This window comes from Sparus aurata, chromosome 8, assembly GCF_900880675.1.
Source record: "Sparus aurata chromosome 8, fSpaAur1.1, whole genome shotgun sequence".
In the NCBI taxonomy this organism is placed as follows: Eukaryota; Metazoa; Chordata; class Actinopteri; order Spariformes; family Sparidae; genus Sparus; species Sparus aurata.
In genome coordinates, this window is record NC_044194.1 from 2,107,641 (window position 1) to 2,120,356 (window position 12,716).

General features: G+C 42.2%; 1 protein-coding gene across 3 annotated transcripts in view; it reads left to right on the forward strand.

Moving 5' to 3' along the window:
• Nucleotides 1–12,716, forward strand: part of glg1a (golgi glycoprotein 1a) — a 41,660-nt gene that overhangs the window by 4,199 nt on the left and 24,745 nt on the right. Inside the window, exon 1 of one of the 3 annotated variants that reach the window (XM_030425101.1) lies at nt 519–913. The exons of 1 other annotated variant lie outside the window; for it this stretch is intronic. In XM_030425101.1, the coding sequence (XP_030280961.1) occupies nt 581–913 (333 nt within the window). In that variant the 5' untranslated portion in view covers nt 519–580. Of the gene's footprint in view, nt 1–518; nt 914–12,716 lie in introns of those variants that run through there. One more of the 3 variants, XM_030425099.1, reaches the window with a different exon arrangement.

Consider the following 12,716-nt stretch of genomic DNA (forward strand, 5'->3'; position numbering starts at 1 on the left):
ATTTTGTTAAGATCCAGTTCTTCTGCCTGTCAAACAAACAAAAGCTCCTGTAATTTGTTGGTCTGCAAACACTCCACCAGTTCATGCTGGCTGATGGACCAACAGTCGCACACAATGAGAAGATAAATAAGAAAAAGACAGAAAAACATCTCTGTTCACACGATCACTCAAAAGAAAATGAATCAACAACTTGTGGAATCAGTTCACTTATAAATTTTTCTTTGACTTCAGTTTGTTTTTGTTTTGTTCTGGTAACATTTACTGAAGTTATGAACTTAAAGGTGCACAATAGAGTTGTTGTTTTTTTCAATGAAACTTTATGTTTTGATTTGTGAGCTGTTTTTAAAGTTTGGAATCAACATATTAAATTATTAATCATCTATTAAAATAATAAGGAATACCAGGAGATGACGTGTCCATGTGGGTTGTGTGATTGGCTGACTCGGGGCAGGAGTTAATTATTCATGAGCTGTCCACTGCCATCCTAGAGAGAAAAAAAAAATTGGGAGCAACTTTACTCCTAGGTCCCATATTTCCGACAGCTCCTGAATGCAGCAGCAGGCTGACTGGCTCTGTGAAGATGGCGGACTGTATACGTGTTCCTCTGCTCCTGCTTCTGATGTGCATCTTGTCGTCTGTGCATCCAATTCAAGGAGAAAACAGCATTGTCGCCAAGCTTGCTGCTAAAGATAATAACCCACAGAATCCAGCCGGAGGTCCGGGGCCGGCCGCGGTGAACCCGGGAGCCGCTGAGAGGAACCTGGGCGCTGGGGCCTCGCTTACTCGGAGGCGCTCTACCGGCTGGAAGTTGGCTGAGGAGGCGGTGTGCAGGGAGGACCTGACCCGGCTTTGCCCCAAACATTCGTGGAACAACAACCTGGCGGTGCTCGAGTGTCTCCAGGACAAGAAAGAGGTGAAATAGCGGGACAGGGTGCCGTGGTCGCAGGGAAAAAGCAGGGTGTGCCTGGTGAACGAACCAGCTAATGTTAGCTGCCAGGATTAGCCTGTGCTAGTAATGAGAGAACGTCACGCTAAATGCCGGTCAAAAATCCAGCAATTTATTACTGATGAGACCATTTTAAGTATGACATGCGTTGTGGGACAAGTTTAATTACAAATTCACAATCGACAGGATCCACTTCTCAGTTCGGCATGATAAAATGCCACGAAGGGATCTTACCATCTTAAAAACCAAGGTTTTGAAACATGTTGCCTCGTATTTCTTGTCTTTAACGTCTCTCCTAAACACACCAAAATGGAGCAGCGTAACGCTGATAAACAGAAGAATAATTGGATCATACCGAAATAAATGCTGCTTTGGTGGACACTTTACGAGCCGAATCAACCAAAATACACAGTTATTACATACGAGTCCTTTATATTTTGTTGTGCTTGTTGGCAGCGATTTAACGGCTCAATATAACGTTAAACTGGAAGATACATTAGCGCAGCTCGGAGGCACAAGACGTCGTGCCTCTGGACTGGAAGTTAGCTAACCGCTAAACGTTAAATTGGCCTTAATATTTGCCAGCCTGCAGGTGTAACCGTCCAGAGCCACAGGCCACTACAGGGTGTTTGAGATATGTCAGCCCCTGCTAACTTTTTTAAACCAGATTAGCTCTCATAACGGCTGCTAACTATTTGCTAACGGCGGTTGCCCCTCTGCTAGCAGTTGTAGCCTGGACGAGATGTTAGCCCAGATAACCGTTACCGAGCCTTCCGCTGCTTCATTCTTTTTTAGGTTTGTGTGTTTTCGGTAATTACAGCGTTTCATGTAATTTCAGACCGTAACGTTAAACGGCGAATACGCTGTAATTACTTAAATGACTGACAGCTAGCTAAACTGACTGTGTGTGGCTTCAACCTGGTCTTTTTGAGCTTCTTCTATGTAGCTAACGTTAATGTGAGGCAGACAGGACAGTTTATATTCCATTTTGTCTGGAGGGACTTTGCTTCTCTCCCCTGGGAAAAAGGTTGTCAGTGGCCTCCCACTGCAGCCCGAGGCAGCACCATTAGCAGTCACTGTGGTTTCTGGTGTAGTGAATGTTGTCCTGACATGTTTAGGCAACACACCACCAGAAAGTGATGAGAAAGATAAAACAACTGACACTCTCCTTACCAGAGTAAAGCAATAAAACGCTTTATGTTCAGACTCCTAATCCTTATATCTTAATTTCAGTTTGTAGTGCACGTTTTCTAAATTCCTTGTACAATGTTGCCTATGGAAAAGACAGTTTAAAGGTGTGATATGTAAGAATTGGGGTCAGCATATCATTGCATCACTGTAGCTTTAGCTTAGTTAGCCGTGCAGCTAGTGGTTTGGACTGGGAGCCCTCCTGTGTGATGTGTTCACTGTCATCACCTCGTGTTTGCGAGTGCGTGAGAATGTTAGGCATTCATGATCACACGATTTAAGTATATTATAATAAAGTAATGGTTTTACCCATTCATAAAAAAGTTCTACAGTGGTCCGTCTGTATTGCAAGGAATTGTGGATAATTTAATCAGTGAAGTCTGCAGCCTCGAGTGGACTGCCTCGAAGTCAGTCCCAAGACTGTAAGTGGGATGAAGTCCAGACATTTGGATGCAGCCTTTGTGATTATATTTGCTGTGTCTCAATTCAGGGTCTGCTTCCTCTGAAGGACTCGGCCTTTACGTTCTTTGAAGGCGAGTCCTTCAGAGAGACCTTGTTAACCTCGTCAGCCGTTGTTAAATGGGACGGTCTAGCCTTTGGAGCATTTCTTGGTTACGTCACCAGATGTTTTACCCTTGCCTCACAATTTCTGCCGCCCAGGCCCGCAAGAGTGACGATCTACGCCAAGCAATGTCGCCATTTTCTCTCTTTCTTTCTTTCTTTCTTTCTTTTGTCTTGTTTGGGCGCACAAAGAATCATGCGATTTGTGAGGCCATGAAGGATCGTAGCAGTGCATCCTCCAAAAAGAAGGAAAAGAAGGAGCATTTGGAGGCATTTGGAGGAGCCTTCAGACTGCGACAGCCTTCGTGCGGCGTTGTGACGTAATTGGCCTTCAAATGCTCCTCTGAAGGATGCAGACCCTGAATTGATATTTAAGATCCTTCCTTGAAAACATTCAAAACATTTCTGCAGAATGCGAGTCAGTTTAGCGACTGCAGTAGGTGTTACTCACACATACGCTCATGGTTGTTCACACATACGCTGACAGTTGTTCACACACTGATCAGAGATACAACTGATAATTTTCTTCCTGATGTGCCATAAGATGAGACTTTATTTACTCCGGGGGGAGGCTGTGAGAGAGAAACACAATGAGTATTTTCCCAGCAGCTAGTAGATATCTTGTTTCAGCCCTGGCAGTCGTTAAAGACACATGGACAAGTTCTCATTACTTTCTCACTCAGACTAACAGTGAGTAATCTTTCCCTGTGTTGTTGGTTGGTAATTGTACTTGTGATTTTCAGGTCACCAGGTTGCTTTTGTGACCTTTAGCCCCATTCAGGTGCGTCCTGAGAGATCAGGTCAGGTCTGTGGCGGCTGACTGCTCACTCTCTTCTCTAAGCTCATTAGCTGCATGTCACCAGCAGAACTACAGCAGACTGAGAGACCTCTATACGCTACAACAGGAGCTTACCACGGCTAAGACAAGGCCTCGGTTTGTGCCCATTATCTGGTTACTCTGAATCACAAGACAGCGTCCCCTCTAGTGGTTAAAGACATGATGAAATACTCCGGCCACATGAAGAAAATGCAGAGCAGTAGCAGCTGAAAAGGCTCAACGATAGATTTTAAAGACAGAATCTCTGCTTGAGGTGTGAGAGATGATGTATGAACAGCTTAAACAACTTTGAAAAGGCTGCTGTAGATTTCAAGTGTAACGTCACAGCAAAGAAACCATTTTGTAGTTCCTGTAGTTTTCAGTGTTCTGCTGGTTGCTGCTAATCAGCATTTGCATTATTGAAACGTGAAGTAAAGCTGCTCAGTTAATCACTGTTAAGAAAACCAATTAAATGTAAATTAACCCAAAATCAGAGATTAGCAACAATATATCGTCTTACAACTTACGAATATTTGTTTATCAAAATTGATGCCAAATACTGCCAAAAAACGTCTTGGTCTCAGCATCTCATATTTGTCATGTAATAAATTGGCAACAAATTAATCTGTAGATTGATCAGCATTGAAAGTAATCATTATTTGTGGCCCCGATGGGAATATTTACTCTGCGATTGACATTTTTAACAATCTGTTATATTTTATAGAACAAACATAAGGAAAGCCATGAACAGATGGCTGTTTCGATTATTAATTTTATTGCAGGCGTAGACAAAGTCATCCGATGTTTAATTTGAAGGCAAATCAACCACAGTTTTGCCATTTTTAATATGATGATAGAAAAAAAGTTGAGGAAATAACACTTAGTCGAGCCAAAAGGAGAATTAAATGTAGCGTCCTTGTTTTAAATGTCCTGACGCGTCACACATGGCAGCACGTTGACATGTCAGCAGCATCGGCACCAGTTTCAGGTCGCTGACTGACTTCCTGGGATTTTAATTCCATCTTGTGTTGTAATCATTGACTCAGACCGAAGATCTTCCTCATTCTTGTTTTCGTGACCCAGTAAAGTTCAAGGCTGAATCACCAGGTTGAGTTCTCGCTGGATAATTCATCAGTGTCTATTATCATTCTTTTATTAATGAGTTACAGATATCTCGTTGGCTTTAAAAGACTGTAACCAACCTGGATTTCTCTGACATGAAGCGCATTTACCACATCTCTGGTGTCCTTTTTCTTCTGCTATGAAAAATATCATGACCTCTATCATTTATCCTATATTTGCTACCTTTTGAGTTATATTATCATCTTGTTTTAGGTATATTACACAGGTATAACTGAATCATATTTACTTGTAGAAGTACTTGTTTGCAAGCTAAGAATTACATTTTGATTCAAAATGAAATGCTTGATAGCACAAATGATCAGATTGCCTCCACTGCATAATTTCTACAATATTTTTTTAAATTTCTTTTGATATTTTGTTCTGGCAAGAAACCAAGTTTGCTTAAGACTGAAGGCTGTGAGGTGTATTTAAGTTAAATCCAGACAATCATACAGTCCATCAGTTACACACTCACACTTTTCAAAGTGATTTTTAAAACTCAAACACACATGCTAATACAGTATAAGTCAGGTACAGGTTGTCCCTCTTTATGAGCTATGTTATGAATGCAGCTAAAGTTTCTGTGTGTGATGTTGCGTCCTGAGCGCCGACCACCAGCGCTGCTGTTGAGCAGCCACCAGGAGCCCGTCCACCTCCTGTGTGCCCAGCTGGCTCTCTGCTGCTGTTCTTCAGTTCGAGGGTGAGATTAAGAGCTGCTTTTAGACTCGTAGCATTCTTGTGTCTCTCTGGCCTGCCCGCTGTCAGTCCTGCTGGTGGCTGTGGTTTTGTGTACGTGGTGCAGAGACTCAGAGTCCAGAGGGAGGAGGCTCTGGAGATTGAAGGTTTTGCTGTGGCCTGTCAGCTTGGTGAAACCTCCATGTGACTGTTTCTGTTTCAGCCTCCCAGTTGTACCCAGCTTGTGCCCAGTTTGGTGATTAGCACATAACTAATGCTACAGGACTTTCTCTTTTCACTCAAGAAAACTTGTTGGTGTATGTTCAGCTGCTGTTGAGCATCATGAGGAATGGAACCTCCAACTCAGAGTCTTGGCCAGAAAGAGTGCTGTAGGGATGGTGTATTTTTGAAGACCAACCCAGACGTTAGCATCGCTCTGGCTCCCTCAACAAAAAGCCTATGGGATTTTTTTTAAGTTGGATTTTGGATTATTGCAGCAAAAAGCTCTGTGGCAAACACACGTTTAAGATACTTGCACATTTTGTTCAGCAAGATGATCTTCACAGATCAACACCACTTTTGTGGTTTTCGAAGCATGAAATGAGGGAACAGGATGTACAAGAAAAGATTAGGACTCATTACTACAACACTCTCGAACACAATTCTTGATGAAGCTGTTTGTCAGACGAAAGTATTGGAAGTAAAAACACTACTGCTGCGTCTCAGACAGAGATGAAAAATCTTTTCTGTAGTCTTAAACTGAATTATAGTTGTTTACTGTTGGGCTTTTTTTGGTTGACCACATATCAGAGGTCAATAACTGTACTTTAGACTCAGTTCACAATCGCCATTGCAGTTCATCCTGAGTTGGATGGGATGAGTTCAGGGCTCTGTGCAGGCCGGTCCAATTCTTTTCACAAAAACCTGGGAAGACTCTGTTGGCGCTTTTCCACCGGTTGAGTCAAACCGTGTCACGCTGATTTGATTACCCAGTTTAGCCGTGCTGAGCTGTACCTGGGATGGACCTCCTCTGCAGTGGGGCCACATTATTCCTGCTCTGCCTCCAAGCTGCAGTGACATTGCATGACTCCAGCCAACCTCTCATGAACCCGTCTCCCCCAGAAAGTAGTCTGTGTTCAGCTCTCAGTAGGATCGTAGCCTCTCACTGAACCTCTGAGGTTCAAAGACTTGTACTTTTAGACCTCTGCTGTATTTTGCAGTTTCATCATGTTTTCTTTCAGCTGTTTCACAAGTTGTGTTAAGTTACTGCTGGTGGACAATGAATCATTTCCTGATTTTTCTGCTTCATATTAAAAGTTGTTAAATTGCTATACAAAGGAGGACTTTTATTATGAAGATTTGATAGGAAATAAAATGTGTTTATCACCAAATTGGCAGAGCTTTGTCAACAGCTGTTCCTCCATAATACTGCTCATCTGACCATTAAATAAGAACAGCATGTCATCAGTTAACGATTCACCTTCAACCCGTTAGCCTTGTTGCAACAGTCACACGAAGAGACAAACACACATTGATGTGTCGAACATCACTGCTGTAGCATGTACTTTATCTTGTATTACTTGGTAATACTGTGGTACTGTACTTTTACTGCAGTACAGGATCACTGTTTCTACCACTGCTGTCTGAACCTGATTGTCAGTTTCAGGCCTGCTGTGTCCTGATGGAAACATATCTGAGTACTGAGTCTCCACCAGTACGCTGTTGCTTTTACGGGATTATCATTCATTATCCTAAACAAAGACATGAGCTTCTTGTTTATTCTATACATTTATTTTGGTACTCAACTATAAAGAAGAGAAAAAAATTGTTCCTGGTTGCTGAGCAACATCCCTTTGTGTCCTTCCAGTGTCTGACGGTTCGTTCAGTTGTTGACGTTTAAGAGTTCAAGTGTTCATCCGGCTGCAGCTCAGCTACTCTTGTGTAAACCGGAACAATGCAGTAACCAGTAATGAAAAACAAGATGTGTCAGTGCCTGTGGCTCATCTTCTACTCATAGATTTAATCTTTTAGTGTCGGATTTTGCATATAAAGTTATGAAAGTTTGGAAAATGCTAAATGTTTTCAATGTTGGACGAAGCATTTTTTTTTCTCGCACCAAAATCAGTTTTTTTACCTACACAATCATCTAAACAAAAATTTTTATTATATGTGAGGGATGATGCCCGATGTGTGTGTGTGTGTGTATATTATTAAAATTTAATGAATGATGTGGATGTCAGAACGGTTGAAGGCGGCCCTGTGCTGCACGTCAGATGCTTCTGGCCTTCAAGTCATCCATCAATCCATTTTTATGGACATCTTGACTAGCATTATGACAAAGTAAATATAATTTTGACCATTCATTTTATATTTTGACTTGTTTTGCAGTCAAACTCTGAAGTTTTTCACGAGCCACACTTCGCTGGCAACACTTACAGGTTTAATTAACAGCTTGAACAATCAGCCAATCCCTGTAAAGTTTATTTGGAATGAAAAGAGAAACCTTGGATATGAATTAGCAAACGGCTTCACTGTTAACCATAACGTTAATGTTGTGCTAACAAGATTCAAAGTCAGTAACATCTCTCTTGAGATCAAACTACTCGTAGTGTCCGTGGATACACGCTCACAATACAGAACACCAGTCTGTAGTTAACAGGACAGCTAACAGCCGCCAGTTGACGCGCTTTGGCGGATTTAAGCCAGCAGAAAGTGGAGGGCTTGTAACATTGTTCATGTGCATAATTCCCCAAATTGTAGTTATACAGTTATACGTTAATGCATTTTGTCTTTTTGCTGTTTTGTTGGTAAAGGACTTTAGGCAACTATTCAAACATCTTGACTTCTTGGAGGTTCAGTTTAAGGTCCAATCTAAAATACCATGATGGAAAAACACCACCGCAAACTAAAAGTTTTGAGTTTGAAACAAGAACCTGAAATGTAGCCGCCGCGATGTTTGATCAACTTATCAGCGTGCGTGCGTGCGTGCGTGCGTGCGTGCTTGCGTGCGTGCTTGCGTGCGTGCGTGCGTGCGTGTGTGTGTGTACACATCAGTCAAGTTTCCTTATGCTGGAGTTCACAGTTTGATAAAAATGTCAGTGTAAGAAGCTGTTTTCAGTCTTTTTCTGTTCTCCTGTTTTATATTAGTGGTGGTGAAAACATACCTGTCGCACACCTGATTAGAACTCTACCCAGATTCTGGGTGGAGAGTCAAACAAACGGTGTGCAGTGACTCGGCTGAAGTTGAGAGTGATCGTAGCTGAACTGAGTAATTTAAACATGCGTTAGCAGCTACTGCTTGCTGATGTGCTGCTTCTGATAATCTATGACTAGTTTTTGATTGGCTGATTGGAAGTGCCGCATGCGTTGTTCACCGTCACCACAAACCGCACGGGATGCAGCTGCATTAACTTCCGACTTTGTTGCAGCTGCTGTGATCTGGTGCCGTGACATTGTTGCGACGGCCTATTATTCTGATTCATTAATATTCTGAAAATGTCCCATCAGACTGAAAGGTCATTTGTGCGACATCGTGTTATGCCAAAAGCAAACACTCAGTCGCTCTGATGGCCTGTTGTTCTGAAAAAGTATACACTCTAGTTATCACCAACCAACATACGTGACTTAACTGACGTACTTGGATGCTTATTTTAACCAACAACCATTTCAAAAACAAGGCCGGCTGACTTCATCCATTCCTGCACATCCAAATTAAATTCTCTCTCTGGGTGTGTATTTTCTGAGCAACATCCCTGTGGAGCAGAGTGCGAGTGTTTTTTCGGGATAATGGATTTCCATTTATTTCCATCTTCTCTCTGCTCCTCTTAAGCACCGGATCTATTTTTGCCTGACCAGCTCTTTTTGTAGACTGAACATCAGTTAATCAATACAATATCTGGCACATGCTAATATACATTGTTTAGGTATTACAGGTACAAAATTAAGATATAACGTGATGTTTCCTTGACTTTAGGTAAAGTGAGTCTGCTTTTTACTTTGTGTTGATGGAAAGCATCTGGTCTGAGGGATTTTGGGGCAAATTATGGACTTCTGGTTTTCAGTGAATTTGATTTTGGTTAGTAAATTATTGCCGTCACCTCTATGAACTCGACAATCTCAGCTGCCGTGCTCTGCTTCATGACTCAGGAGGTGTTGGGAATGGCTGGTTTCCCTCTGCATTATCCCCTCTTCTATCACTTCATGTGTCATTTTCTCTCTCCATCTCTTTCTCTCACTCACTTCCAATTATAGCTCAACCTCATGCCGGTTTTCCCAAGACAAAACCAGGAGAACTGATTAAGTCTAATTTAGCTGCAGCTATTAAATGAGATGGAGGTTTTCACAGTTTTCTCTTTCAGTGAGCGGAGGAGGAACGTTGGTAAACAGCGAGGCTGAATTCTTCGGTCCTGACTAAAGTATGTGAAAGGGTGTGTCGGCTGTATTGGTTTTATTTCCTCCTGTTGTGTTGGACCACTGCTCTAACAGCTGCCTGCAAACTCAGAGTCAGATTGATGCAACAGCCAATTGTTTTATTGGCCTGATTCACCTGAACGGTTAATATCCTGCTGACATATGAGATACTGGCTTCGTCATTGTTAGTTTATTTTGGCTTTTAAATCAATGTGTAATTGATCAGATAATATTAGTCTTGCCGAAGTTGCAGATCCTGTGACGGAGCTGGACAGACGCCCACATGAGTCACATTGTGTTCTGCAGCAGTGTGATGTGACGTTTGGCTGTTGAGTCCTGAGGTGGACTGAGCCAGTGCAGAGGAGGGGTTTTTCCCTTGCGGCCTGGTCCAGAAACACGGAGTAAAATAAATGTCTTGCTCTGTTTGATGTAGCATCAGACTGACCGGCTCCATCCATGTTAACACCCCCCCACCCCCACCCACCCCCATCAACTTAACTTTGGTTCATTCCTTTCATACACTTTGCTGACACTGACAGACAGATCGTGTTGACTTTAAAAACAGAAGCAGCAGAATTACAGGTTGAGCCTCCATAAACAAAACAAATCAAGGCAGTCGATATGGGAACAAACTGTGTTTTTATGTTTGGCAGGATAAGTGTCTTATCCACACAAAATCAGCTTAGTTTTGTTTGTTTTTGTTTTTTACTGTTTTATTTTGTGACACTAGTTACTGTCAGAGACTGTTTAAAGCACTCTGCATGTACTGGACCAACACTGGTAAAGCTGCAAATCCGTGAGCAAGATTTAATCTCAATTTATTTCTATAATTTTTACTAAAACTGCACTTTAACGTACTTTTTAAAATTTATTTATTACTTTTACATTGTATTATTAAGTTACTGGATAATTTCGGTTTTCAAAAGGCAATCCCAGTTAAAAAAACAAGCCAGAGAAGAAAGGCTGTTGGAACAAAACACAATAAAACCTCTAAATACAAATGTTCCAGTGATTTTTATACATCCTTAGTGTTGTGAATAAAAATGAATGCCTTGTAATTTGTGAAACCACAAAACCAAGATTATTCCTCAGACTATAAATGACAAACAAAACTTAATGTTGTGAGTGGAAGCATTCACAGAACAGCACAGTTTAAAACCACAGCAGGACGTCTTCAAATCTTGTGTGAAATGACAGTGACTTTGTGAAAGTCTGTGAAAATGATCACCGTAGCTGTAGAGTCTTCCAGGTAAAAGAAGAAGTTAATGTGTTATATTTTTCTCATATTCCAAAGCAAGGTGCACTTATCAAAATCCATCAGTATATTGTTGAATATAGAAGGAAAAAAAGCACCAATACTTTCTAAAATCCCAAGAAACACAGAACGAGGAGGAGCAGTATCCGTGCCGGTTCTACTGTGTTGTGCTGGTGGTGGGTGTGTCCGTGGTGCTGGTCAGTCTGGGTCACATTTCCAGGACCATTTATTTATTTTTCCACCCAGTTGACCGCTGCGTCAGCTCTGTGCTGTTTATAACATCTGCTGCTCCTTCACCGTCTGTACCGTCCTCTTCTTCAGTACGACCAGCCTGGGACCCCCAACTCCACCAGCTCCTCCACCGCCACACTGCGCTTACTGTCTGTGTGAAGAGCATTGTGACACTTGACTGTAAATGGATCACACACACACAAACACACATGAATATTCAAACACACACAGACGGCCTATTCCTGGCTCGCGGTGCTGCCATGTGGTAAACAGTCAGAAGCTCTTCGGCCATCTGCGAGGCTGCGATTTCAAAGACACACACACACACACACACACACACACACACACACACACACACACACACACACTACTCCATTGGGAGTAATTTGTACTTTTCTCTGGTTCGGGGGGGGGGGGGGGTCAGTTGGTCTGCAGGCGTTTGGCTGCCAGGAAGTCGAACAGGTCACCTCAGGTCAGCACAGTACAGCCCAGCAGGAAAATAACTCTGGGGGGCCACCAGCCCAAAGTGTCGGTATTTCATGACTGAAGAAAGAGACTCAACACTCCACTCTTTCTTCAGAATTGCTGTAAAAGTTTGTTTACCTTTTCACACTGGACAAAAATCCCTCTAACATCTGCTAACATCTGGCTTTTGTTTGCAATGTGAATATGTACATTTGGGATTTACCCCTGAATCAATGAACCCTGCTGTGGTCTCCGGTATTCATCGCCTCTGGCTCGGCTGTGATGTGAACACAACACTCGCGTCAACACAATAATTTTAACTGTTTGTGGTTTCCGTGTCTGAGAGGAGTTAGCTGCCCGATTTGTACTGTGCATAGCAACTTTCAGCAGATACGATGACACATCCTTGTGGCACATCACTCAAGAAAAAAACACCAGAAGTGTAAACTCGCCTCGCCTTTATAAACAAGTGTATTCACGTTAAATTTGGTGTAAAAGTGGTGATAGTGTTGCTTTACTGTTGACTTTCTGTCATTTCTCAAACCAAAAAACACCTCATTTAGAATTTTGTCATACACAATTTTTTTCACATCAGCATATAAGCTGCCCATCCAAACTTTCTGAACTGACGTGGTACCGAATGACAATCCCAACAACCACTTTACAAGCTTGTATGAAACAACAGCATGTAGTCCGACGTTAAACGTGAGAGGTCAAGTCACAATTGGTGTGTTAACAGGAGGGATGGGAGGGATCCTGCTGAGGGATCAAAACTGCTTCTCTTCCCTACAGATATTTAACTTTGTCCACAACTCTGCTATTCTCAACAACAAGCGCCTGAACATACCGTGACACTACAGATAAGCTTGCAGTTGATTATTGGATGTTACAGGTTGCAAAAAGTACTCTGGTTGTGTCCTCCACATTTCTTACACCCTGGAGAAATAGCAGTTCCATTGTGCGTCTCACATGGTTGTACGGCATCATTACACTCATGAAGATTTAAATCTCCTGAGAAACGATTTGAAACCTGAAGTCATCTCCAG